The sequence below is a fragment of the Entelurus aequoreus genome, linkage group LG19, assembly GCF_033978785.1.
Source record: "Entelurus aequoreus isolate RoL-2023_Sb linkage group LG19, RoL_Eaeq_v1.1, whole genome shotgun sequence".
NCBI lineage: Eukaryota > Metazoa > Chordata > Actinopteri > Syngnathiformes > Syngnathidae > Entelurus > Entelurus aequoreus.
The window spans coordinates 19,713,808-19,738,534 of NC_084749.1; the positions used below are offsets into that span (position 1 = coordinate 19,713,808).

Consider the following 24,727-nt stretch of genomic DNA (forward strand, 5'->3'; position numbering starts at 1 on the left):
GTTGTGAAAACGCAGGTTCTTCTTCAGAAGCTGTAATGCTGTTTTAACACTATTTGCCCACTGAACCTGTTGCCAAATAAACACTTTGTATTGTGAAAACGTCATTCTGGTGTGACATCAACAAGGAAAAGTACCTTCCATATGAGGACCGGTGAACAAGTGATGACATACACGCAACTCCTGGTCCCAATACGGAAAACCATTGCATCTAATAGAGAATGTCTCATTTGCACCCCTGGTGGTGAAATCTATCAAAATGAGGGTGGTCCCAAAAAGGAGGGATTTTTCAAATTGACCGTGTGTTGATTTTAAAAGTGCTCCCCCTGTGGTCAACATAAGAAATAACAAGTGTGTGTAAAAATTTGAAGTGCTCCCCCTCTGGCCAACATATGTAATAACAAGTGTGTGTAAGACATTGAAATGCACCCCATTGGCCAACATTTTTTTTTTTATTTAAAAGTATATTTTTATGTATATTATATATTTTTATGTATATTATTTACTTGAAGTAAATAATGAAGATTAAAAATCAATTACAAAAAAAAAATTCAACAAAAATAAATTCACTAAGAGCAGTCTTTTTCTCACAATATGTCGACTTTTTTCCTCATAAAATTGGGAACAATTTCTCATATTCTTTCTGTTTCTGTAACATTGCAATAGTTTCTCGTGAAATTATTACATTTTTATGTAAAATTATTACTTTTTCATGCAAAATGGTGACATTTGTCATAAAATTTGGACTTTGATCACAATATTGCCAATTTGTTTGTTGTTCTTGAAAAATAATGACATGTTTTGAGTAAAATTATGATTTTTGTCATCATTTTGCCAAGTAGAATTCCGATTACTATTATAATATTGACAACATTTTAAAGTTTTATTATAAAATTGTGACTTTTGTCAAGTAAAATTACGACTCTTTTCATAAAATCGCCAACGTTTTAAGCTTTTCTTGTAAAATTCTTGTAAAATTGCAACTGTTAAAAATTCCAACTTTTATCATAACATTGCACAAATGTTCAGTTGTTCTTGTAAAATTTTGACTTGCGTTAAAGGGACAAGCGGTACAAAATGGATGGATGGATGGATGGGTAGAATGACGATTTTTAATATAATACTGCCAAAATTCTAAGTTTTTCTTGTGAAATTCCAACTCATTTTTCACAACAATCTTTTTTTTATATTTGCATAGCATGTATATATTATTAATGTTGTAATTTCACAACAAGCTTTTTTTTAAAAATATTTGCATAGTATGTATATATTATTAATGTTGTAAACACAAATCTTTATCTATCTAGAAAGGGTAGGCATTTTTCACAGGTCTCAAGAAGGTAACAAATACAAGAATATGTGTGTGTGTGTGTGTGTTTTATAACCTTATAAGTGCATAGAATTATAATGTATATATTGGGGGCATAGCTACGTTTGGCCGCCATTCTGTAGTTTTTGTGGTGGAGCTCATCATAGAGATCTCTGGGAGAAAAACTACAGATTTCGGCCATTTTGCAAGTTATGCATGTAATTTAGTATTAGGTATAGTTGTGACTTTGCAGCGACCAATCAAATGAGGTCTGGGGGGAGGGGGGCGTGGTCTGCGCTAGAGTTTCTATACTGCGTACAGTAACTGCTAATGGAACAAAGATAAACAAATATTATCTTATCTTTGCTCTGCCTTCCAGTGAGGTGAACAGAGCCAAAAGTCTTCATGATGTTCTTGTTCTGTGCTTGGATACGAAATGTTTTGGTTCGGACCGCATGCATGAAGTTTATGAATCTAGTTGGTTCACAAAGATGGTGGATACGCCGTACAAAGTGAACACAAAGTCTGTGAAAATAATTATTTCTTTGAAATAGATACTTAATATTTTATATTTATTGTGTATTTTTGATTTTGTTTTATTTGTAATTAATAAAAAATAGATAATTTTAAATTATTTAATTAATTATATAATTATTAAATTATTTAAATTAAAACATTATAGCTAACAGTAAACTGCTCTTTAATTAAGGAGACATTTTGAAAAGCTGGATAGGCCTTTGTTATATATATTAAAAAAAAGAATATATATATATATATATATATATATATATATATATATATATATATATATATATATATATATATATATATATATATATATATATATACACATACATTACATACACACACACATCACCCTTTGATAAATGCAATTACGGACCCTGTATTGAAGCAAAAAAATAAAAATTCTCAAAACCCTATTTTGTTAAAGCGTCTTCTGCATTAAATGCATGTTTATTTTCCATCTGAATGGGCAGATAATGGTCCATATATTTTTCAAGTCAAGTTAAAATAATTTTTTGCCATCAGAAAAGTATTGGGGAAATTTTACATAATTAAAAAAACATTACTATTTCAACAATTGTAAGTTTTAAACCTGTCAAATTATTTTGAGAGTATTGTAATAAAAACATTTTCAATGTATTAATTGAAATAAAGATGCCGCTGCCCAGCATGATTGACCACTCATCTAGTTGACGAAAAGGAGAACGAAAAGCACACATTGTTCTTTACTTTGCAACATTTTTTATTTTGAATAGCAAAGTCATCTCACAGAGACTACTTTGAATTACACAGAATGCAAATAAATATACAGAATATTTATAGGGTCATAATAGAATCAAGGACATTAACAATTGTTACAAAATGTACACTTTGAATAGTGCAAAACCACAAAACCCTGCCCTCAATTCGATTTTTTGCATTGAGCCCCCTTGAGGACAAAGGAAGGTACTGCACGTGTTTATGCAGCAAACAGGCGGGACTCAGCTACGTGTCGCGAAAGGACCGCTTCACGCCACGGGAGTGACGGTCGTGGCGTGGATATGCATCATCAGGCGGATGAAAAGGACGACTAAATCAGGTCCAATTATTAAAGTGATGAGGCGATCTCTCTCCAGAGGGACAGTTTAGAAGCACCCGTGGCAAGATTTGAAATGTCAGAGGAAATCCACCAGGCGGGCCGTGCCCACCAGCCCTGAGTGAAAACACGTCGAAACAAACAAAACAATAAAAAAAGGTCTTAGCACCGTCAAACGCCCCAACGACAACGCTTCGCCATTTTCTCTTCAATCCAACAAAACGCGACGCGGCGTCTTGGATTGTGACAGGCACGACACATTTGGTAAAGTGCACTCGCTACTTTCATTCTTTTCTCTTTTTTTCCAACCTTCTTAACACGCTTTCTCTCCCACACACACACACGCTCTTTTTTTTTTTTTTTAAAACAGCACACAGATAGACATTTTTTTCATGCACAACACAAACTTGCTGCATACTGAAATTTGGCGGGACTATTTGTTGAAACTTGGACCTTTTCAGCCAGTCGAGTGTCAGAAATGATCAGCAATACGTCATCGGTGCTTCTTAAAGAAGCTGAAACTTCTACAAAGTGAAGACATCTTTTCGTCCCGCTAGACTACGTGTGCGCTGACGGTGCAGGACCACCTCAGAGCGTTGATTATTAAACCGTCGAGAGACAATTTTGTGGGCCGACCGTCGTCACGATCAGGGTTTCGGCACCACGGGACAGAGGAGACATTCAAAAGAGGGTTCATGTGGAGAGAGACGTGCACGTGACGCGTCCGTCATGCTCGCACTAGCCCTGTTCAGACGGCGTGCTGGAGGTCTAAGCCGGAGCCGCTTGGCTTTGGTTCACACACACACTGCAACCAGGCAGGTGTGGGGGTGCGATTTGGCTGGGCTCCGTGGGACGGCGTGGGAGGGGTTTAGTTAGCCCTTCAAGTTGAAGAAGTTGTCTCTGGAAATTGCACAGGTCGGCCGGATTTCTCTCGCTCTGGACGAGCACCAAAATGTCTTCTCAAATCAGCAGTCGTCACCGAGGGTTATGTGTCCTGGGGGTACCTGAGGTGGAGGAAACACGGGAGTGTCAGCAGGTGAGAATGTTCCACACCCTCAACAAGAACTGCAGGTGGAAAGGTCTGGAATGCACACGCAGGTGTACGGATAAAATGATCCTAGTTTGATTCATTTCATGAGTGAACTGCTCCAATATTTGAGAGCAAAGGAAGTCACGCTACAGGTGGACGTGACACGGTGGAAAGAGAGCAAAGGCCCCAAAGAAGATGAGAGGGAAACATTGCGATAATTTAAAAGTGGAAAATACGGACATGGTGTTGAAATGTTTCTATGACTACATCAATGATGCAACGTAACCAGAAATCTTCCTGAGAGCAGCAAAGGAGCAAAAATCTATTATGGCAGCTAATGCCATCTTATAGTTGCAAAACCAAAGTCTTATTCAAACATGTATTCATTATTCAAAGTCAAACATCACTCCTCCAATGAATACCTTTTGAAATGTGTTAAATACGTTTTGTCACCCAACTTGTCATAGTTTCAGTCTTTTTGGTTATTTATAGAGATGTCCGATAAATGCTTTAAAATGTATTATATCGGAAATTATCGGTATCGTTTTTTAAATTATCGGTATCGATTATTTATTTATTTATTATTTTTATTAAATCAACATAAAAAACACAAGATACACTTACAATTAGTGCACCAACCCAAAAAACCTCCCTCCCTCATTTACACTCATTCACACAAAAGGGTTGTTTCTTTCTGTTATTAATATTCTGGTTCCTACATTATATATCAATATATATCAATACAGTCTGCAAGGGATACAGTCCGTAAGCACACATGATTGTGCGTGCTGCTGGTCCACTAATAGTACTAACCTTTAACAGTTCATTTGACTCATTTTCATTAATTACTAGTTTCTACGTAACTGTTTTTATATTGTTTTACTTTATTTTTTATTCAAGAAAATGTTTTTAAATTTATTTATCTTATTTTATTTAATTAATTAAAAAAAAAAAAAAGACCTTATCTTCACCATACCTGGTTGTCCAAATTAGGCATAATAATGTGTTAATACCACGACTGTATATTTCGGTATCGGTAATTAAGTGTTGGACAATATAGGAATATCGGATATCGGCAAAAAAGCCATTATCGCACATCCCTAGTTATTTATTACCTGGATTTAGGAGACAGTTTTTGTTATTGTCGTTTTACTTAGTTAAAAATAGTTATAAGAAGAAATAATTAATCATCAGAAAAATCCTTGCTCGTTTCGACTTTTATCCTTAAAAATGCATTGAGGCTAGAAAGTGTTTTAATTCGATTAATAGAACAAATTCATCAGTAGATTACTCAAATAATTGATAGGTGCACTGGACTGTATATTGTGTATTCATCATATTGACCAATATTATTATGGACTGGATAGTTATTCACAGGCTAGAAAGTGAAATATTACAGTAGTGACAGAAGACAAGACATTAATGGAGGTCATCTCCTACACTCTAAGAGGGTCTTTTTACATTCCATCATTTTTCATATCTGGGGTCTCTTCAACACATTTACTACAATCCTAAAGTTGTATGAATTAGCATTCTAATCTAACCCCCAGACTTTTAAAATTCGGAATACCAATATAGATCTGATACAATATCAGCACGAATCACAGTATATGCAGTACTTATTTTTTCGTAGTGTGGAATGTTAGAAAAGGTTTGAGTTAGTGACAAATATTAGACATAGATATCAGACAGATCGACTCGGGACACCCATAGTATTGGGTATTGTATCGAACCAAAAAATAGTCTACTCCCGCCTATCATTACTCTGAAGTTACACAAATCCAGAGACCAAAGACCACATCTTGTGAGACTTCAGCTCAATCCACAACAAAAGGCAAACCAAGTTGAAGCGTTTAAGACAGACCTGGGCAAATTAAGGCCCGGGGGCCACCTGCGGCCCGTTCAGCTTTTCAATATGGCCCGCTGGACATTCTCAAATATTTTTTTTAGATCTTTAAGATGGAAAGTGTAGCTGCCATTATGATGTGCAGTCATGTTTTCTAATGACCGTAAGTCTTCAACTATAGAAAGTATTTCAATGCTTGGAATCTGCGCTTATGGATGATATACCAGTTACTATGGTCATCTAATTAGTTACTATGGTCATCTAATTAGTTACTATGGTCATCTACGTCACAGCAGCTCAGACGAGGCACCAAGCAGTGTGGGCAGGAAGCGTTTCCACAGACGCGGAAGGAGATTTTCACAACAAAATTCTAAAGCTTAGTGATATATAGAATAGAATATAATATAATAGAAAGTACTTTATTGATCCCTGGGGGAAATTCAGCAAATATCAGATTTTAGGTGGGTTTATTTTGTACCCTTCGCGCTCATATTTCACTGTTTGTTGCATTTTTGTTGCGTTTCACTTGATTGCAAAATATGTCGATCGAAAAGGGGTTGTCAATATTCAGTGTTTTATCGTTCATAGAAAATTTTAAAATTCCATTACGTTTTTAAGGCGGTCTGTCATAACGTTTTTAGCATTCAATCAGACATTATTGTGAGGTTTTGTATTAGTGTTCCTAAAAATAGATATACCGGCCCCCAGACACATTTTTTTCTCTAAATTTGGCCCCCCGAGTCAAAATAATTGCCCAGGTCTGGTTTAAGAGTTACTATAAGACCACATTGCCATTGATGTCAAAAAGGTCAAATGTGGAGATGGCCATAAAACATACAGGAACACACATCCACAGTAAGTCCTGGCTGCTCAGAACAATATGGCTAAGTCGAACACCTTTTAGTTGGAGTTTGGGTGGCTTTGAACAGTACCCCTTAAAATATGCATGAACACGAAGTGAGACTTACCCACTCTGCAGGGCAAACTCCGGCAGTGCACCGAGTGACGTCAGCTGTTCCTCCAGGGCCACGATACGGAGCCCGATGTAGCCCGAGGACAGCAGCAGCAAGACAACCCTGAGGAGCAGAAAAAAAACAAGCGTCGTGTGTATTTTGTGGAACGACTTGACAAAACTATGAATGTTAATATGAGCTCTGATATCATAAGACCAAGCTACTTACAGTATCAAGTAGATGAAGAGCAGGATGTTGAGGGTGCCGACCTCGCTCTGAACCAGCAGGGACTTGGCCTTGTCCGTCACATTCCAGACCCACGAGTTACTTGAAACTGGGGAGGGGACAGCAAGCATGAGAGGACGGCTTTAATATCAGAGTCATGATGCATCTAAATTTGGCATGTGGGCATCATTTGTTATTAATGAAGCAGTGAGCAGATACTCAGCATCACAAGTCAAAAGGTTTTAATCTGCAAGCGTATTAAAAAAGCTTTCGCTTCATTTTGCAAAGAGTTTGTGTTTTATACCTGATACGGACCCCTCCTCCTCTGAAGACGAGCTCTCGCTCTGCTGGCTCCCGAAAGTGGACCCTCTTTTGCTAGGCACTGTCTCTGTGGAAGAGCGAGAGAGAAACATTAACGTCACACTCATTTTAGACCTTGGAATTATGCAAGTAATGCAGAGATGAGCAAAAACACATTTGAAAAAACATGGCAAGTCCTTCACCTCCGTGTGTGCTGCTGTCCACGAGTTTGTCCTGTAATGATGGCAAGTCTGAGCCGTCACACTGGTCTGAACTGCCGTCCAGACTGGACTGGCTAGAGCTCTGTCATGATAAGACACACAGATCATCAGACATTTACGGTGGAAGACAACAACATTACAGTATTGTCCGAACTATAAGCCGCTAATTTTTCCCCCCACGCTTCGAACCCTGTGGCTTTTAAAATGGTGCGGCTAGCCATAATGTTTTGTATTCAACTAATCGTTTTCAAATTACAATGACACAGACACTGAAAAGGTGTTTTGTTTGTGCCTTGGCGCCATCTTTTGGATGAGTTCACTCACAGTAAGGTTGAAAATGTTCTTGTTTTGTGCCTTAAACCGGAAGTATAACCGTCCATTGCATTTTTGCTCAAAAGGATTCTTCATTCATCACTCCAAGCAATGTTTGTAAGTTTTACAATACAACTAAACAATTCCTACTTACTAAACTAACCAATGTGTGATGTCTGTAGGAGTATTTTTATGCATATTTGTATGTGCTATCATAAAGTATTCAAGCTAGCTTTGTTAGCATTAGTGAGTATGCGAACACGGTTATTATTAATTTACAATTACCGTATTTTTCGGACTATAAGTCGCAGTTTTTTTTTCATAGTTTCGGGGGTGCGACTTATACTCAGGAGCGACTTATGTGTGAAATTTTTAACACATTACCGTAAAATATCAAATAACATTATTTAGCTCATTCACGTAAGAGACTAGACGCACAAGATTTCATGGGATTTAGCGATTAGGAGTGACAGATTGTTTGATAAACGTATAGCATGTTCTATATGTTATAGTTATTTGAATGACTCTTATCACAATATGTTACGTTAACATATCAGGCACGTTCTCAGTTGGTTATTTATGCGTCATATAACGTACACTTATTCAGCCTGTTGTTCAATATTCTTTATTTATTTTAAATTGCCTTTCAAATGTCTATTCTTGGTGTTGGGTTTTATCAAATAAATTTCCCCCAAAAATGCGACTTATATACTCCAGTGCGACTTATGTTTTTTTCCTTCTTTATTATGCATTTCCGGCCGGTGCGACTTATACTCCGGAGCGATTTATACTCAGAAAAATACGGCATATGTATATTGATTCTCCAATTTGGTAGGTGCGGCTTAAATACTGCTACAGCCCGGGAAATATGATATTTACGGATGCTGTAAATATTCTCGTTCTTCCAGTACATTTCTCAGGCAATTGAAACGATCCGAACTGAACTGTTCAGATTGTATTACAAGACAAGAAAGACAAGAACGGTTTGGAAACCATTCCTGTCTGGGCATGTAGCCACCCCCCCTGTAGGAAGTAAACACTTTGGATCCGCCAGACTATACTTGTTCTATCCAAGTATGTGAGCATGAAGACTTGCTCGAATGTCTAAATCAATCTGAACAGCCAAGTGCGATCAATACAATGCTCTGAATATTATCCACTCAACAGCCAGGTAGGAGAAAAACAAACAAAACAAAAAATCACAATATAATCTCACATACCACAAGTTTGCACTTGTCGAAGCTGTGCTCAGCAGAGGAGATGACTGGGCTGTTGTTAGCGCTGCGATCCTGTGAATGAAATTTACCATTTCAGTGCTGAACATATTTGGTAGTCTGGCCGCCTCATGACAAAACATAGTGTCTAGGGATGCCCCGAGCAACATTTTTGGCCTCTGATCCCAATCCAATACTTTGACAATAAATTATAGAACTGAACATGTTTTATGCAAGTTAACCAAAAAAATATATCTAGCTAATCACTTTATTATCGTTTATATACTGATTCTAAACTGTACTATGTATCGTTAGTATCAATCGATCACCCCTACTTTACATTTAAGCTTTAGCAATTAGCTTCTTGTGTCTTCCTCCTTGGTGACTGTGTGTAGCATGCTTAGCCAGTCATGTTCCTCTTGTCCCCCAGTGATAATGCTCCTTAGAAGAATTTTAGTTTATTTTCAACCCAGGTTTGTGACGATTAGAATCTTAGAAGTTGCTTTGAACTGTAGATAGACGATGCGTTCGTTGCAGCTTGCTCTCAAAATCGAGCCAGTATTCTGGCAAAACACGCACCTTCCTTGAATTCATGCAATTACTTCATGCATGAGTGCAACAAAGACTATGGAAATGTAGTCATGTCTGCCTGTAAGTGTGCATCTCATTTGAAGGGATCTTTCACGCACGTATAATCTTTAGCCATGTTCGATCAGTTAAAAAAAGGCGAATGTCGGCCATTGATTCAACCCCATGGATCGGGACATCAGTAATACGGTCATGTATAGTTTTAGTATGTTGTACATGTGTGCGTTTTGGGCCACTCACCTCCAGCTGAGGGGACACAGACCGCAGAAGCTGATAACAAGCTTCTCGGTTCCGCAACGAGACAAACAGAAACTGCACAGAACAAATAAACAGGAGAGAACATCAGCTATTGGATATTAGGTCGGTAAATGTGTTGTTTTAGGAGAAAAGCTGACCTTTTCTCCCTCTGTGGTTCGGATTGACAAGGCATTTGGTACCAGCAAAGCAGTGTTCTGCTTCTTGAGAATGTGAATGGAGGAAACGGGGATAACGACCTGCAACAGAATAGAAACATAGGATTAGTTTTATTATCTTAGTTCTTCCAGTTTGGGCAATATGTAATCTTAACTCCAATAATGAGGTAAGCCGAAGAAATTGAAAAAAAAAAAAAAGAAGTTATGTTAAGATAGTCCCTGGCTACCTTAGTGTCCTTGAGCAGAACAGAGGAGTGAAAACAGGCACGGCTGCCAGTTATGTACAGTCGACCATGGTAGGGCACTTCTTTTTGCAGGGCACAGATGTATGCTGGGAGATGAAGAGGCGTCCATGAACATTTCATCCACTCGGATCATTATCATTTTATAATCTAATACGTGTGTTCACTCACCATGTATCAAGTCTTCACTTTCTGGAATGGCTGGAAACAACTTGTGGAATGTTGCATTGTGCTTTGTGAAACTCTGCAAGAGAGAAGAACAAGAAGTACAAAATAAGACAAAGCATCTAAACGAAATGTATTAACAGTAAAAATGTGATATTTTTCCACCCAACTGGATTTTAAGTAGCAATACTTCAGCTATCCTGCTATGGTCCCAGCTGGCAAGTTTTGTGCTGCATTCCGAGTGTGACGGCTGTGTTTCCACATGCCTCACAACAAATACAGTACACGACTGCCCCTAATAGTACGAGCACACCCTTCACTTACACTTTGGGTGCCGCTGCCTTCTGTCCTTTCAAAGTTTTTGCAGTCACTTTCAAACAGCTGCGACCTGCACACATAACACACAGCACATGTGAGAAGAATTTATCAAACATTTTATAAGATTATGGAAAGACACAGCCGTGTCACAGACACTACAATTCAAACATGTAAATCATCACCTTTCTCAAACAAACACAGCTTAAACAAGTTGCAGTATGCCAACAGTGTTGCCATCATAACATTATATAACTCTGACCCTCTCATGGCGGCGGACATTTACACTGAAGTTCATGTGGCTCGATTTACACTCCAACGTGCCAGGCTGATCATGGTGTTGGCGACTGTACACAACCTCAGGAAGCAGTCACGCACACATTAAAATCATGTGAGCGCACAGTCGCAGTGAGGGAGTCATGTGTGTGTCACGACGTGGCTCAGCTTCTCAAAGTCTTGTGATGCAAGTTTAACGTGACTGCAAACTTGAAACAAAGTCAAGTGCGTCATCGTCAGTGTTGGGTTAGTTACTGAAAACCAGTAACTAGTTACAATTACTAGTTACTTTATTTCAAAAGTAACTCAGTTACTAACTCAGTTACTTACACCAAAAAGTAATGCGTTACTGTGAAAAGTAACTATTTAGTTACTTCTTTTTTTCAGGCTCCCATTAATGCCCTTTTAGCCTTCATTTCAGTACTGTTATTGCACTGGAGAATAATACAATCTGTTGATCAACTTGACATGCATTTGCATCACTGAACACAGAAAGCAATGTGGTCTACATACAACACACAAAGACAAAGATATGTTTCAAAGGGCCAATTTATTTCAGGCCAGAAAAAATTGACAAAACTATTTTAAATAGCTGCAACATAATGGCACTTTAACTTTAACTCTAAGTAGATAGGATCTTTGATCCAAGACACAACTTACATTCAACTAAAATGTTATTTTCTTTGTGCTCGACAAAAGAAAAGTATTGAGAATGTCTCCATGTTAAAAAACTCGACTTCTGGCTTCGCCATGATGTCTTGTTAGTTGTTATGAGAGTAGCGTATGTGTGTGTGTGTGTGGCCCTTTAAGATATGACAGCATGAGAGGTGAGTAACGTTAGTGAGTGAGTGGGCGAGAGAGGTGAGGGAGCGGCGACAGTGAGTGCGTGTAGGTGCTCTAGCTTGATGGATGGCTGCGTGCAATAAAGTCAAAGTTGCAACAAACCGCCGGGCTCGTCATTCACCCTCAGCTGTAAAGACCCTCTTCCGGGTAAAGTGAAGGTTGTTAGATCCGAAGTACGGCTCTGGAGGAACGTCTGCGGGGAGGCGTGCTTTCTGTGGGTGGGGGAAAGCACGCCTCTTCTTTTCCACCGGAGTGCTCCAATAAAACACACTCAGATCTTCAGTTTCTAGCCGATACTACATAAAAATAACGTAAAATAACGCAGTAACGCATCATGCAGTAACGGTAACTGAGTTACTGTATATAAAAAAATAACGCGTTAGATTACTAGTTACCGCCGAAACTAACGGCGTTACAGTAACGCGTTAGTCCCAACACTGGTCATCGTGCATATTTAACCATATAATTATTACGAGGAAGGGTTCCACAGTCTGTGTTTGTATTATTAACTTACATTGGCATTATTTTAGTATTGTTTTAGTTTCATGATTTCACCAGAAACGGCACTGGACTCATTGAGTCTGTTAAGCTAACTGGAGAGCTAGCTTCCGCAGCTAGTGGATCTGTGACAATGACTTCTGTTTTGTTTGATCAGCCGTTTCACTTCTAAATATTTTTTTTCCCATTTTAAAATGTTGTGGGTGTGGCTTGTATACCGGTTCGCTAAATAGTCCGGAAAATACAGTACTACTATTTATGAATACAAATTAACTTTGTTGACCGCTAAATTAGCAACGCTGATTCTTTTGATCCATCTTTTTTTTCCTCGCGCTGAACAGGTGTGTTGTGTTTATAATAGAGTAGTTCCTAACCTGGTAGATGACTGTTTGGTGAGGGTCTTGTGAGGTTTCTCGAATTCCACCTGAGCAGCATCAAAGGACGTTTTCCGGTGCTCCACTTTTTTGACGCCATCTTTGCTCGAGGCGCTCCTGCTTTTCTTCAGTTTGGCTGGTACTCCGCCACCACTCCCATCTACCGGATAGTTGCTGGAAATTGGAAGAAAAAAAATTTAGGCCCCAGAACATCTATGATGCACGTACATCACATGGTTGGTGATAGTTTTGCAATCACACTGGGTTACATATGTGTGACCATTTATTAGACAAGTGTCACTTTCACCAAATGCAGGGATTATTATGACTTCTAAAAACCTGTAATTACCACTTCTTGCATTCACCAGAGATCAAAATACTAAAAAAAGCAGCCTAAAGCTGAAAACTGCAGCTCCTTAGAATATATTTCACAAAACCCATGTTATTTAACTGCAGATATGTACGTGGCAGACTGATATGCAAAGCTTTATAGATTGCTAGGCAAGGCTACTCTTTCCCACTTCACAATGTTTTATAGAGATACGGTAAATTGCGTCAGTGCTCTGGCTTTACACAGCAGATGCTCCAAAAAAAAATGTTGAGCCTTTTCTTTTGGATACAGTAGCCACAGCTGAAAATGAACAATGGATAATTCTGTACAGCCTTGAAAATCAAATATGACAACTGACTGACACGTAGCAGCAACCTTAACAGGGTAGAGGACATGCCAACAATACGCATAAGAGGATACAATAATACAAAAGAGACACAAATAACCAAAATCAACTTACCTGCTAGATTTTAATCTTTTTGATGTACGAAAACTCATATACCTGCTGACAGTTGGCATTTCCTTTACTGAAAAACAACTACTTCTTCTTCTTGGGAAGAAAAATCAGTCTTCATGTCTAACTATGACGAGAAAAAGCCTCAGCAAGGTGTGGAGTCCACCTAATTTTTAAGATGTGAGCTTAAACCAGAGTCGTCCTGCTGTTATGTCTTTGTATGAATGTGTTGAAAGCGGAAGCCACTTTGTGCTTGTGGTGGTGTGACACTCCGTAAGAGGGTGACGTCAAACCAAGCCACTCCCCCCAAGCCGAACAGGCATGAAAGTAAGCAGCGAGGCACATACACAGTGAGGCATTGCAGTGTTCAGGAAAACACAGTAAGGCGTGTGCTGTTCAAACCGGCCCTCCTGGCCTAAAATTCAAGGAGTGGTATTAGCAACATCTGCCTAACAGCGACAACACAACATTATCATGATGTAAAGGTTTGTCAGAAATCTGCATAAAACTAAGCTACGTGCGAGTGAATGAAAAACAATTACATGACCCACAGGACTACATACCTGATATCTCTTGTGTGAATAAACCATGGCGAATGTTGAATGTGCATCACGTAAGATAACTGGAGCAAAGTTCACACAGCAAAGAAAATATATTGCGATGCAGCCTCGTCCGAGGGCTAGCATGTCATTATGCCTGACTGCATTAACCATGTAAGTAAAAGCTGGGAGTGGTGGGATAATTCTAGTTCTAGCTTGCAGATGTTCCAGCAGCTAACAAACCTTCCAATGAAGACAACCACATACTTGAATAAAATTCCACTTGGAATATAGTCTGCAGACCATAAGTATCTGGATACATTTCACCTTGAGGTTAAACAAACACGGCAGTCGAGATGGTATTCAAAGGCTATCGTTTGTTTGTATAGATAGCAGGCTGTTCATCGACCAGACCAATGAGAGTGTTTTGCTACGTTAACTGTCTTTTCTCTTACTTCATTACCATCCCATTCAAGCACTTTTACTTGATCCAATTACAGAGGGTGTCTGGCACCATGCTTCTAACGCAACACTGGCTGGGTAAAACAGGCATTACTGACTCAAGTAAACATGTGTTTAAAAAAAAAAAAGTTTTCTGTTTAAACAAATCTGTAAAACAAAAACAAAAAACTCACACTGCAGCAATGTGCAATGTTTGAAGTGGGAACCGTAATGCTACTGTTTTCAGAGTCATATTTGAATATTTGCATTATTCATCTAAAAAAACAACCCTTTTCATTAAGTAATCAGCCCAACCAGATGCTAAAAATGCAAGACCTGAAATCTGAAACCTTGTTTAAGAAGTGCGTTTTAATCAAAAGTGCCTCGATGCAAAGTATTTCCTGCCAGGAATATACTGCAAAGATAAACTCATGTTTTTACTGCACAACTTTTACAACAGAAGTCAGAAGCCTTGACCTTTGGCCAGCTTCCCGGATTGAGCGCAGTAACAAACCACTAGAGCAGATTAAGCTTCAGGTCCCATTGTGTAATAACAATATTGCCCTGACTAATTGTGATAAAGCATATGGCGTACTGTGGCATCGATTAATAGACTTGGAGACAAAAAACACTACAAAAAGATTCCGTTCAATCTAAACTATTGGTTGAGTTTAATTTTGTCTCTGGGCGTGATGATGGGGGTAACATCACATGGAGGATGACAGTAGGTTTGTCAAATTGAAAATAATTGACAAACTTTGAATAGTTCTTGCATTTTTGTATGCATTTGTTCAAGTGTTATCTGTGGACAACCACATTTTTCACTTCAAAATTGATCCGTTAAGCCATCAGGCAGACTTTTGATCACTTAAGGGAAATCAGTTTGAAGCTCTGAAGGAACAAACCACAGCTTTGGTTGGTCTTAAACGGACTAAACTCAAGCAGTCAGCCGTAGATTAAAAAAAAAAAACCTTGTCAACATTTACACAAATATAAATCATGCCTGCTTTACAATCATTTAGACTTAGATGTTTGGATAAGTCTTACCTTCCCATAAGTTGAGCACAATGGTTTGGGGCCAAAGTTCCCTGTTGGTTTAGCAAGCCTTCCCTTCTATCCATTCCAGGAAAAAACCCTTCCCAAACTGCAATACAGTAATCCTTAACTGGAGAGACCTTTTGCACTTAGAGCCACACCATCTACTGACCATACAATAGGTGTAAAGGTCTTTTTTGAAGCAACGCCCAAAGGACCTAACGTGTGCAGTGAGACTGATATGTAAAAGAGTGAAAATGTCCGACTGGGAAAACAATTAACACACAAAAAAGAATAGTTGAGGTCCAAGCACAAACTCCTCTAGAAGCTTTGTCTTCTCATGGTAGTCTGAGCCTGTGTTGTTGTGGAAATGTTTGTAGCAGTAGGAGGTAGATGGTTGTGGAGGGTGAGGGGTAAGAGACCCATTGGTTGGTCATTCACCTTTTAAACATGCTTAGAAAATGCTCTCTAACAATTGGTTGGCTTCAAAAGCAGAGACTACAATAGGCATTGTAATCGTCACCACAGTCTTTGCACAGGACACACAGTTCATTTGTGTACCAGTGCTTAAGACAAGCATGAAAATATAGTAGCTACAGTAATATAATAGTCAGCAAAAAACTGTGGGCTTTCATTTGCTGATGTGTCTTACTGTATGTCAGCCATGATGTGGCAACTGCACACCGCCCAAAGACAAAACAAGCAATTCGGTTCTCCTGCCAGCTTCAGAAAAGAACATCCTAGTGTGTAAGAGTGCCATCTTCTGGAGAGCAATGGATTGCTGGCCTCTTTAAAAAATATCCAGCAGTTTATCCAGCCAAAACTGTGGAATCAGCAGCGGCTTTGAGACAGACATGTTCAATCCACGCCCGCTATCAAATCTAGGTTAAATGCTAATCCTTTGATCCAAAACATTTAAACATGGAAACTTATTTCAGTCTTATTAAACTATTGTTGATTTTTGTTCTATCATTAACAATAATTTGATGTATTGTTTACATCCGCTTCAGAACATACGTACTGTATATAATACATGGAAAAGAAGTCCTCATCCCTCAAAAGACAAGTCAGCAAGACAGAGCAGCTATTTTTGGATTCAACAGTGATCATTTAGCTTCCATTTATAAGAAGCCAACTGAGAAAATTAAAGACGACTAAGCTATGATTCTGGGTTACAGTCAGAGGGATTAAGCGTGTTTGAGCTTCTACAGAGCAGACTGGAGGGGCAAAGAAAGTGAGCCCGACTCGTGGTGCGGGCAAAATAAAATGCATTTAGTGGCACCCTGCCAGGCCTCAGTCTGCAGAAAAAAAAACTGTGCACACACACACACACACACACACACACACACACACACACACACACACACACACACACACACACACACACACACACACACACACACACACACACACACACACACACACACACACTCACACACGTGTGTATGTCTTTTGGAAAAGAACGCGTCTGTGAGCATGCGATACTGAATGTGTGTGTTTTTAAAGAAGTCATGTGGCCCAGTGCACACAGCGTCTCCCATCGTTGCGTCTATGCAGACAGAGCTGGCCTTTCTTATTTCATGGCTTCTCTGCAAGCACACGTGAGAGAAGGGAAGGTGGGGGCAATGAAAACGCCCCACATGACTTTAATGATTAAGCGAGGGCTGGTCTGAATCTAATTTTATTTTAAATGGATTTGGTCTTTGCTTATGCTGCTGTTGACACAAGACAACGGTGACCAGTTGTCTGCGAAAAGGCGACAAGTGAACAGAATATTTTTATAGCAAAATTTACAAAAACGGTGGCCAGAGGAGATTCATTATTTATATATTTTAACCCACAAATCAAATATACCGCATGTTGTATTAACAGACAGTCGACACGCATATGCATTAAGATCCTAAAAGTGCAATCCACTGGCCTGGCATGCATATTACACAATCCTGTATTTTTTACAGGTCTGTGTGAACAGTGATTGTGTCGTCAACTCTGCAGATGGTATGTCAAACCTTTTAAAAATGCAAGTTTATGTTGTGTAAATGTACCTAAAAAGGTAGTACATTTTAAAGTTACAGGATAAGAGGACAGACTTTTATTTGTCCCACAATGGGGAAATTATGTGGTTGCAGTGCAGATTTTACATACTGCAACAGTACCCACAGGTGGTGATTTGAGTGAATTCCTAAGAAATTCAATGGGTCCCAAATATTTTATTTATTTATTATCATCTTTATTTTCTGAAATTGTAGCATTAAACTCCTGTGATAATTGTATGGTAAGGTATTGGTTATGATTAACATATAAATTATTTTATTTAAAAAATGTATCTGAAATCAAACAAATAGAACTAAAAATGTTCACAGACGCCATCTGAGCATAATAAAATGGCAACCGCTATTTAAAGTATTTTTAATCATCGAGCTAAAAAACTCTCACTACGGAGGAGTCGGAGATCGCATCCTATAGTATCCGGTCTGATGTACTGCAATGAAAAGCAAGGTCTACTTTGCAAATTAAGGAAGTTATTTGTGTCTTTGAAATGTTGTTCAGTAGTCACTGGTCGCAAAGACACTTGCATGTCCGTTTATGTCCGGAAAAAACGTAAACAAATGGGTGCATCCCCACTAGTTACAGTGATTTTAAACACAATGTATCGTTTTTCGTGTGGAAAAATGAGTTGTAACCCTTAGAAGCAAGAAAAATGAGTTGACAGTGTCCTTTCAGATAATTATTCGGCAGGGCCGGAGAACACGTAAGTAGTTACATGAAGTTTATTTTCGACCGTGTCCGACTTCAAAGAATATGTTTAAACAGTGTACATTTTCAAAAGATATATTCTGATACTTTTGTAGAGGTTGGGGCGCGGTTTCATTTGCAAACAGGGAACACCTCTAGAATCACACATCTTGTTGAAAGACTCAAAAAACGGGCTATGAAAGTAACCCTTGAGCAAAACGTATTACAAAACATATCCGATACATATTATCTAGACCCCAAGGAATTGTTTTAAATGTAGATTAAAATCTTTATAGGTCCCCTTTAAGAATGATAGAATCCAACTATTTGAAGGAATTCAGCATGCTATTGGGAATACAGAAAGGCCTTCTGTCTAAACTTAGCAACAAGGGCGAACAAGTGGTCATTAGCACTACCTTGACGCCGGCAACACATGTCTTCAACTATCTCTGACCAACTGATTTGTGTGCAAGTGGCCTTCAACATTCCTTCAACCTCTCGAGCTAGCAGCACATTCCATAATTAAGACACTGAACTTTAACACTGTCCACAGAAAGTGAGCAAGAGTTTTTTTTTTCATTCTTACTGGCAGAATCTTCAGGTAGACAACATGGCAGTTGCATGGCCGCCCCACCCAATTTCCAAACGCAAAGTTACTTGGAAGTCAAACCTGATGAATCCTATTATAACCTGGTCTTTCAGATGGAGTGCCTGGAGGATGTAAGTATTAGTGTCTTCAAGTCATTTAACTATGTATATATGGATTACAGCCTTATTATTGAGATGTAGGTAAATAGGAAGTGGATCCGGCTAAAAGAGGAGATTCAAATGTCGTTGCTGGTCAGAACCTTAACTTAATGAAACCGGCCATCTAATCTTGCTTGTAAATCACAAAACTAAAGTGTGATCTGAATAAATTAAAACATGCAACTCTATACGGTGAGTGTGTAATTCCGAGGTCACAAAGTCGGGGCATACACTTGAACACCACAGGACGAATCTGATTGGGTGAGCTCGAACACACCAACAAATTGCCATCAGTGGCACGGAAAGTGAAAGGCTCAAGAGGACAAGAAGCACAGACCGTGAGATACATTTATATAACACCACGTACCACCTGTGACTGACTCATGGGAGCTAAATATAAGCCTCTCTCACAAAACAGGCTAGAGGGTCAGTTCCCCCCAGGAATCCAAATAATAGAAAACCCTCCACAGTCAACCGCCTTAAGGATCTTCCTTATAGTCTGCATTGAATGTGGGGGACAACTAGTGATGAGACTGACCCACATACTGTAGTGAAGTGGATGAATTGATTGATCAGCATGAGGTGAGGTCAAGATTAAGAATGGAGTAGATCTACTGGTCAGTGTAACATAGTCTGTAGGGATGTAACAAAGATAAACCCGGTAAAACGTCTTACGGTTTGTACCACGATTTCAAATTAAAATGATCATAACACTGATTGATAACCACACTTTGATGAAGTCACAGACTGGGGATACTGCTAATTTCCGGGAGAAGCAAGCTAGTGCGACGATTTCTAGCAAGCGATTAGCGACGCTAGATCTAGCAGCTAACATCTGATTGATTGATTGAAACTTTTATTAGTAGATTGCACAGTACAGTACATATTCCGTACAATTGACCACTAAATGGTAACACCTGAAAAAGTTTTTCAACTTGTTTAAGTAGGGGTCCATGTTAATCAATTCATGATTATTAGCAAGCAAGCTCCCATTGAGCAAGTCAAACTTGTATAAACACATTGCTGCCTGAGAAACTAAACCAACTCACATGTTTTGGGGACACATTTTCAGAAATACATTTTATATGTCTAGTCTCTTACGTGAATGAGCTAAATAATATTATTTGACATTTTACGGTAATGTGTTAATATTTTCACACATAAATCGCTCCTGAGTATAAGTTGCAACTATGAAAAAAACTGTGACTTATAGTCTGAAAAATACGGTAAGTTGTTCAATTGTGCTCATTGAACCTATAGGCTGTGCTTTTATGTTTGAACTTGAAAGAAAAATTATTAGTTAACATTTTAGTGTGTGTATACAAGTACTTGAGCACACTCAACAAAACCGTAAAATTCCGGTCACAATAATCGTGATATTAACCGTTAGTATCCCACATCAGTTGCCCTGATGTGGGATCTGAACCGAGGATGTCGTTGTGGCTTGTGCAGCCCTTTGAGACACTTGTGATTTAGGGCTATATAAATAAACATTGATTTATTGATTGATACATTCCAAACAGCAATTCATTGACCATATGTATTTGAAGTAGGGCTGGGCGATATATCTATATACCGTATTTCCTTGAATAGCCGCAGGGGCGTTAATTAATTTAAAACCTCCTGTCACTCCTGCGTTTACCGGAAACCGGCGGGATGGCCGTGCATGCGGTAATTATTTTAAAACCTCTTCTCACTCCGGCGTTTACCAAAAGGAATCTGGTAAATTTAGGCGTGCGCTTTGAGTGTGATGTAAGCATACCATCATGAAAAGCACATTTAATTAAAAAAACGTTATTATGGTCTTACCTGTACTTATAAATGGAGTCCATTTGCAGCTCCTTCTGACCAAAAGCATCGATAACTTGTTTATAGAAGTCTTCATTATTTTCTTTCTTCCGTTTTAAAAGTCTCTCTGTCTCGATGGAGATATTCCTTTAATTATTACCTCCTGCTTCGATTGAAAGTCCAGTTTAGAAAACTGTTTTATTTTAGATACCGGTATGTAATCCTCCATGTTAAAAAAAAAAAAAATCTCTTGCTGCGTGTGTTCACTTCTTCTGCAGTACCGGAAGTCGCAAGAAGGATCACTAGCGCGGCAGCGCCCTCTACCACCAGGAGGCGGGAGTCATTTGATGACTCATACAGTATTTAACACACGCAGCTACGGTATATTAATAAAACATAGCTGCTTACTGTTCTTTTTAGCATACTGTACCGGTATTCAATAGCTTGGACCTTAAATCCTACTGAATAGCTCTTTATATTTTCCTTTGTGCGATTGCAAACTACTGAAAGCAGCTTCCTCCATTTTGAAAATGAGGAGAGTTAAGAGTCACTCGTGACGTAACGAATTTGACCCGGTGGAAGTTTTAGCCATATGCTAAATATTTTGCGAAACGAGTTTGACCCGGCGAAAATTATAGACATGCGATAATAAAATTAATATTTTGCGAAACGAATTTGATCCGGCGTCAATAATGAACCGGCGATAAGGCCAAGCATGCGTTAATTATTTTGAGAAACGAGTTTGACCCGGCAGTAATTCTAGACGTGCGAATACTATATTCCCTGCGCCAATTCAAGGAAATACGGTACTCGATATATCGCGGGTTTGTCTCTGTGCGATATAGAAAATGACTATATCGTGATATTCGAGTATAAGTTCTCACACAGTTGCTTTTAGCTGAAGGCATTACACTACAGGCGTTTCTCACTCTTTATTGTCTCTCCTTCTAACAGAGACTTAAACAAGCGCACCTTCTTACATACGTCACATACGTATACGCCCTCGCTGAGCAGAGAGGTAGCAGCATGGCTAAAGTTAGCTGTGGTGCGAGTGGTAATACGAGAGAAAGAAGGTGCGAATCTGGTAACAAATGAAGGAAAAATTAATTCCTAAGAAAAACAGCACGGGGTCCATCGTCTGGCGGTGGTTTGGCTTCAAGTGGGAATATGTCGAACAGACAACCGTAATTTGTCAAGTATGGGGCGAAAGCGTTGCTACAAAAAGTAGCATTACTGCTAATATGTAGCATCATTTGAAAAATCACCCGCTAGAGAATGAAGAGTGCTTGAATCTCTGCATGTCAACATCTCCATTCGCAAAATGCAAGCAACCATTTCCACATCAACACCGTATGAAAAAATAGTCTACGACAGAAGGAGATAACGTCCGCAATAACCTACCACATAGCGAAGGACGTACACAATTTGGTTTCCTATTATGCAGCTCATTTTTATTTGACAGTTATTGAAAAATCTTGTGTGACATGATGCACAGAAGAGCACTTTATTTGTTTTAAACTAAGTGCACTTTAATTTAGTGTTTTGATTTGTCATCTTAGTGACATCATGCACAAAAGTGCACTAATAGCTTGTTTTAAAATGTCTCTGACAATCTTGCACTTTCTGTTTTGAAATGACATGAATGTTTGTGCCACTGCTTAATAACTGTTTAATAAATACAGTTTTGGTAAATTGACTTAGTTGTGATTTCCCTCTCTGCATGAAAGTTTAAAATGAGCATTATATTAATGAAGTATGAAGAACAATGTTTTAATGTAGACACATAGATTCATCATACTGCTGTGATTATATGCATCAAGTGTTCATTCAAGGCTAAGGCAAAATATCGAGATATATATCGTGTATCGCGATATGGCCTAAAAATATCGAGATATTAAAAAAAGGCCATATCGCCCAGCCCTCATTTGAAGTCTCACATATTCTCACTTTACATCACTGTAGGGAGCAGACATTGTGGAAGTAAACCATTTTCACAATTATTTTGAGACGAATCCACCTCTAAACTGCACAACTGTGACGTCAGTCTACATTTAAATGTCCAAACAGCATCGTCGCCCATAGCATGGCTAATTGGTTAGCATTAGCAACCGAACCAATTACGCACATGTCAAAGTGTTGACATTTTAAAAGATGAATTATCATTTTGTCCTGCGTTAGAGACTCGTAAAATGACACTTAGTGTAAGAATATATCTTGACGGAAATACTGCTGACATCAATACAACGCTAAGGGTTAGCATCCAAGCTACGGGTGACGCGCGTAATTCATTCCGCTTACCTCTCCTGCATGAAGTGCTTGATTCTGACCATGGCCTTCTCGTCGATCTTCCTTAGAAAGGTTTTGAACCTGTCTCTCTTGTTTTCAAGCATTCTACCCTCGGGCCAGTGGTGGTGGGTTCGTGTGAAGGCCAAGTGCCACGCCGAGCAGCACCAGCTCTTGTTTGGATTCTGCCGGTGTCAGCCACCGCTGCTTAAGATAATGAGCCTGAATCGGACCAAGCCTTGCCGACCAATCAGCGTCGAGGACAACGGTCATGTCAGCTGAAGCACCCAATCAGAAAGAGGTAGTTGGCTCGGTCGGCACCGCCCATTACCTTATATGACAAAAAGGGGTTGTCCTTAGTTAGAGCAATGTGGAAGGTCCTGTGTTATTATTGGAAACAATGTCATCAATAATTGACTTTAGGCGTTTACATTTCACGTGTGTGCAGCATATGGAACTCGAAATGTGACTGCTCAGAAATTATTGTTGAGTTTCATATAATAATAATAATAATAAAAATAATGATGACGATGATAATAATAATAATAATAATAATAATAATAATAATAATAATAATAATAGACTTAGACTTAGACAAACTTTAATGATCCACAAGGGAAATTGTTCCACACAGTAGCTCAGTTACAAAGGCTGGAAAGTGTAAGGATGGAAAGGACAATGCAGGTATAAAATAGACTAAAAATGTACCGTAGTGGCAATATAAAATATAACATATATGTAATATTTACATAATATATGTACAGTATATGATATATACTGATATATTATATTATATTATATTATATTATATGTTTATATCATATATACAATATATAACAATTATATATAAATGCCGATGAATGCTTTAAAATGTAATATCGGAAATGATCGGTATTGTTTTTTTTAATTATGAGTATGGTTTTTTATTTTTTATTTTTTTATTTTATTTATTAAATCAACATAAAAAACACAAGATACACTGACAATTAGTGCACCAACCCAAAAAAACCTCCCTCCCCCATTTACACTCACTCACACTCATTCACACAAAAGGTTTGTTTCTTTCTGTTATTGATATTCTGGTTCCTACATTATATATCAATATATATCAATACAGTCTGCAAGGGATGCAGTCCGTAAGCACACATGGTTGTGCGTGCTGCTGGTCCACTAATAGTACTAACCTTTAACAGTTAATTTTACTCATTTTAATTAATTACTAGTTTCTATGTAACTGTTTTTATGTTGTTTTACTCGATTTTTTTATTCAAGAAAATGTTTTTAATTTATTTATCTTATTTTATTTTATAAATTTTTAACAAAAGGACCTTATCTTCACCATACCTGGTTGTCCAAATTAGGCATAATAATGTGTTAATTCTACAACTGTTTATATCGGTATCGGTTGATATCGGTATCGGTAATTAAGGGTTGGACAATATCGGAATATCGGATATCGGCAAAAAAGCCATTATCGGACATCCCTAATAACAATTACTAGAGATCAATCAATCAATCAATCAATCAATGTTTATTTATATAGCCCTAAATCACAAGTGTCAAAGAGATGTTCGATAGTGCCTGCCTGCCTAGCATACTGTATAACAGGAAGTTTTAAACTGGGCTCAATCTGTAGATATGGGCATCTACAT

General features: G+C 38.4%; 1 protein-coding gene across 2 annotated transcripts; it reads right to left on the reverse strand.

Moving 5' to 3' along the window:
* Nucleotides 1-2,564: 2,564 nt before the first annotated feature.
* si:zfos-943e10.1 (GRAM domain-containing protein 2B) lies at nt 2,565-23,302 on the reverse strand. 2 transcript variants are annotated; one of them, XM_062028062.1, is made up of 13 exons: nt 13,513-13,732; nt 12,722-12,895; nt 10,740-10,803; nt 10,422-10,494; nt 10,236-10,339; nt 9,991-10,089; nt 9,836-9,907; nt 9,014-9,082; nt 7,464-7,563; nt 7,265-7,348; nt 6,964-7,069; nt 6,751-6,858; nt 2,565-3,910 (listed from the first exon to the last, which is right to left on the reverse strand). In XM_062028062.1, the coding sequence occupies exons 1-13, from the start codon at nt 13,569-13,571 to the stop codon at nt 3,892-3,894; spliced, it is 1,131 nt and encodes a 376-aa protein (XP_061884046.1). In that variant the 5' UTR covers nt 13,572-13,732; the 3' UTR covers nt 2,565-3,891. The 2 variants fall into 2 exon arrangements, with proteins under 2 accessions (XP_061884046.1, XP_061884044.1); XM_062028060.1 differs by lacking the exon at nt 13,513-13,732 and adding an exon at nt 23,091-23,302 and having other exon boundaries at nt 2,566-3,910.
* Between the last annotated feature and the right edge of the window lie 1,425 nt (nt 23,303-24,727).

Excerpts from the sequence above, each read along its gene's own strand:
- si:zfos-943e10.1 (XM_062028060.1), bottom strand. The coding sequence starts at position 23,182 with ATGCTTGAAAACAAGAGAGACAGGTTCAAAACCTTTCTAAGGAAGATC. Across the intron at positions 12,896-23,090 it reads AAGCACTTCATGCAGGAGAG|CAACTATCCGGTAGATGGGA; the intron begins GTAAGCGGAATG and ends TCCAATTTCCAG. Across the intron at positions 10,340-10,421 it reads AAGTGAAGACTTGATACATG|CATACATCTGTGCCCTGCAA; the intron begins GTGAGTGAACAC and ends TTCATCTCCCAG.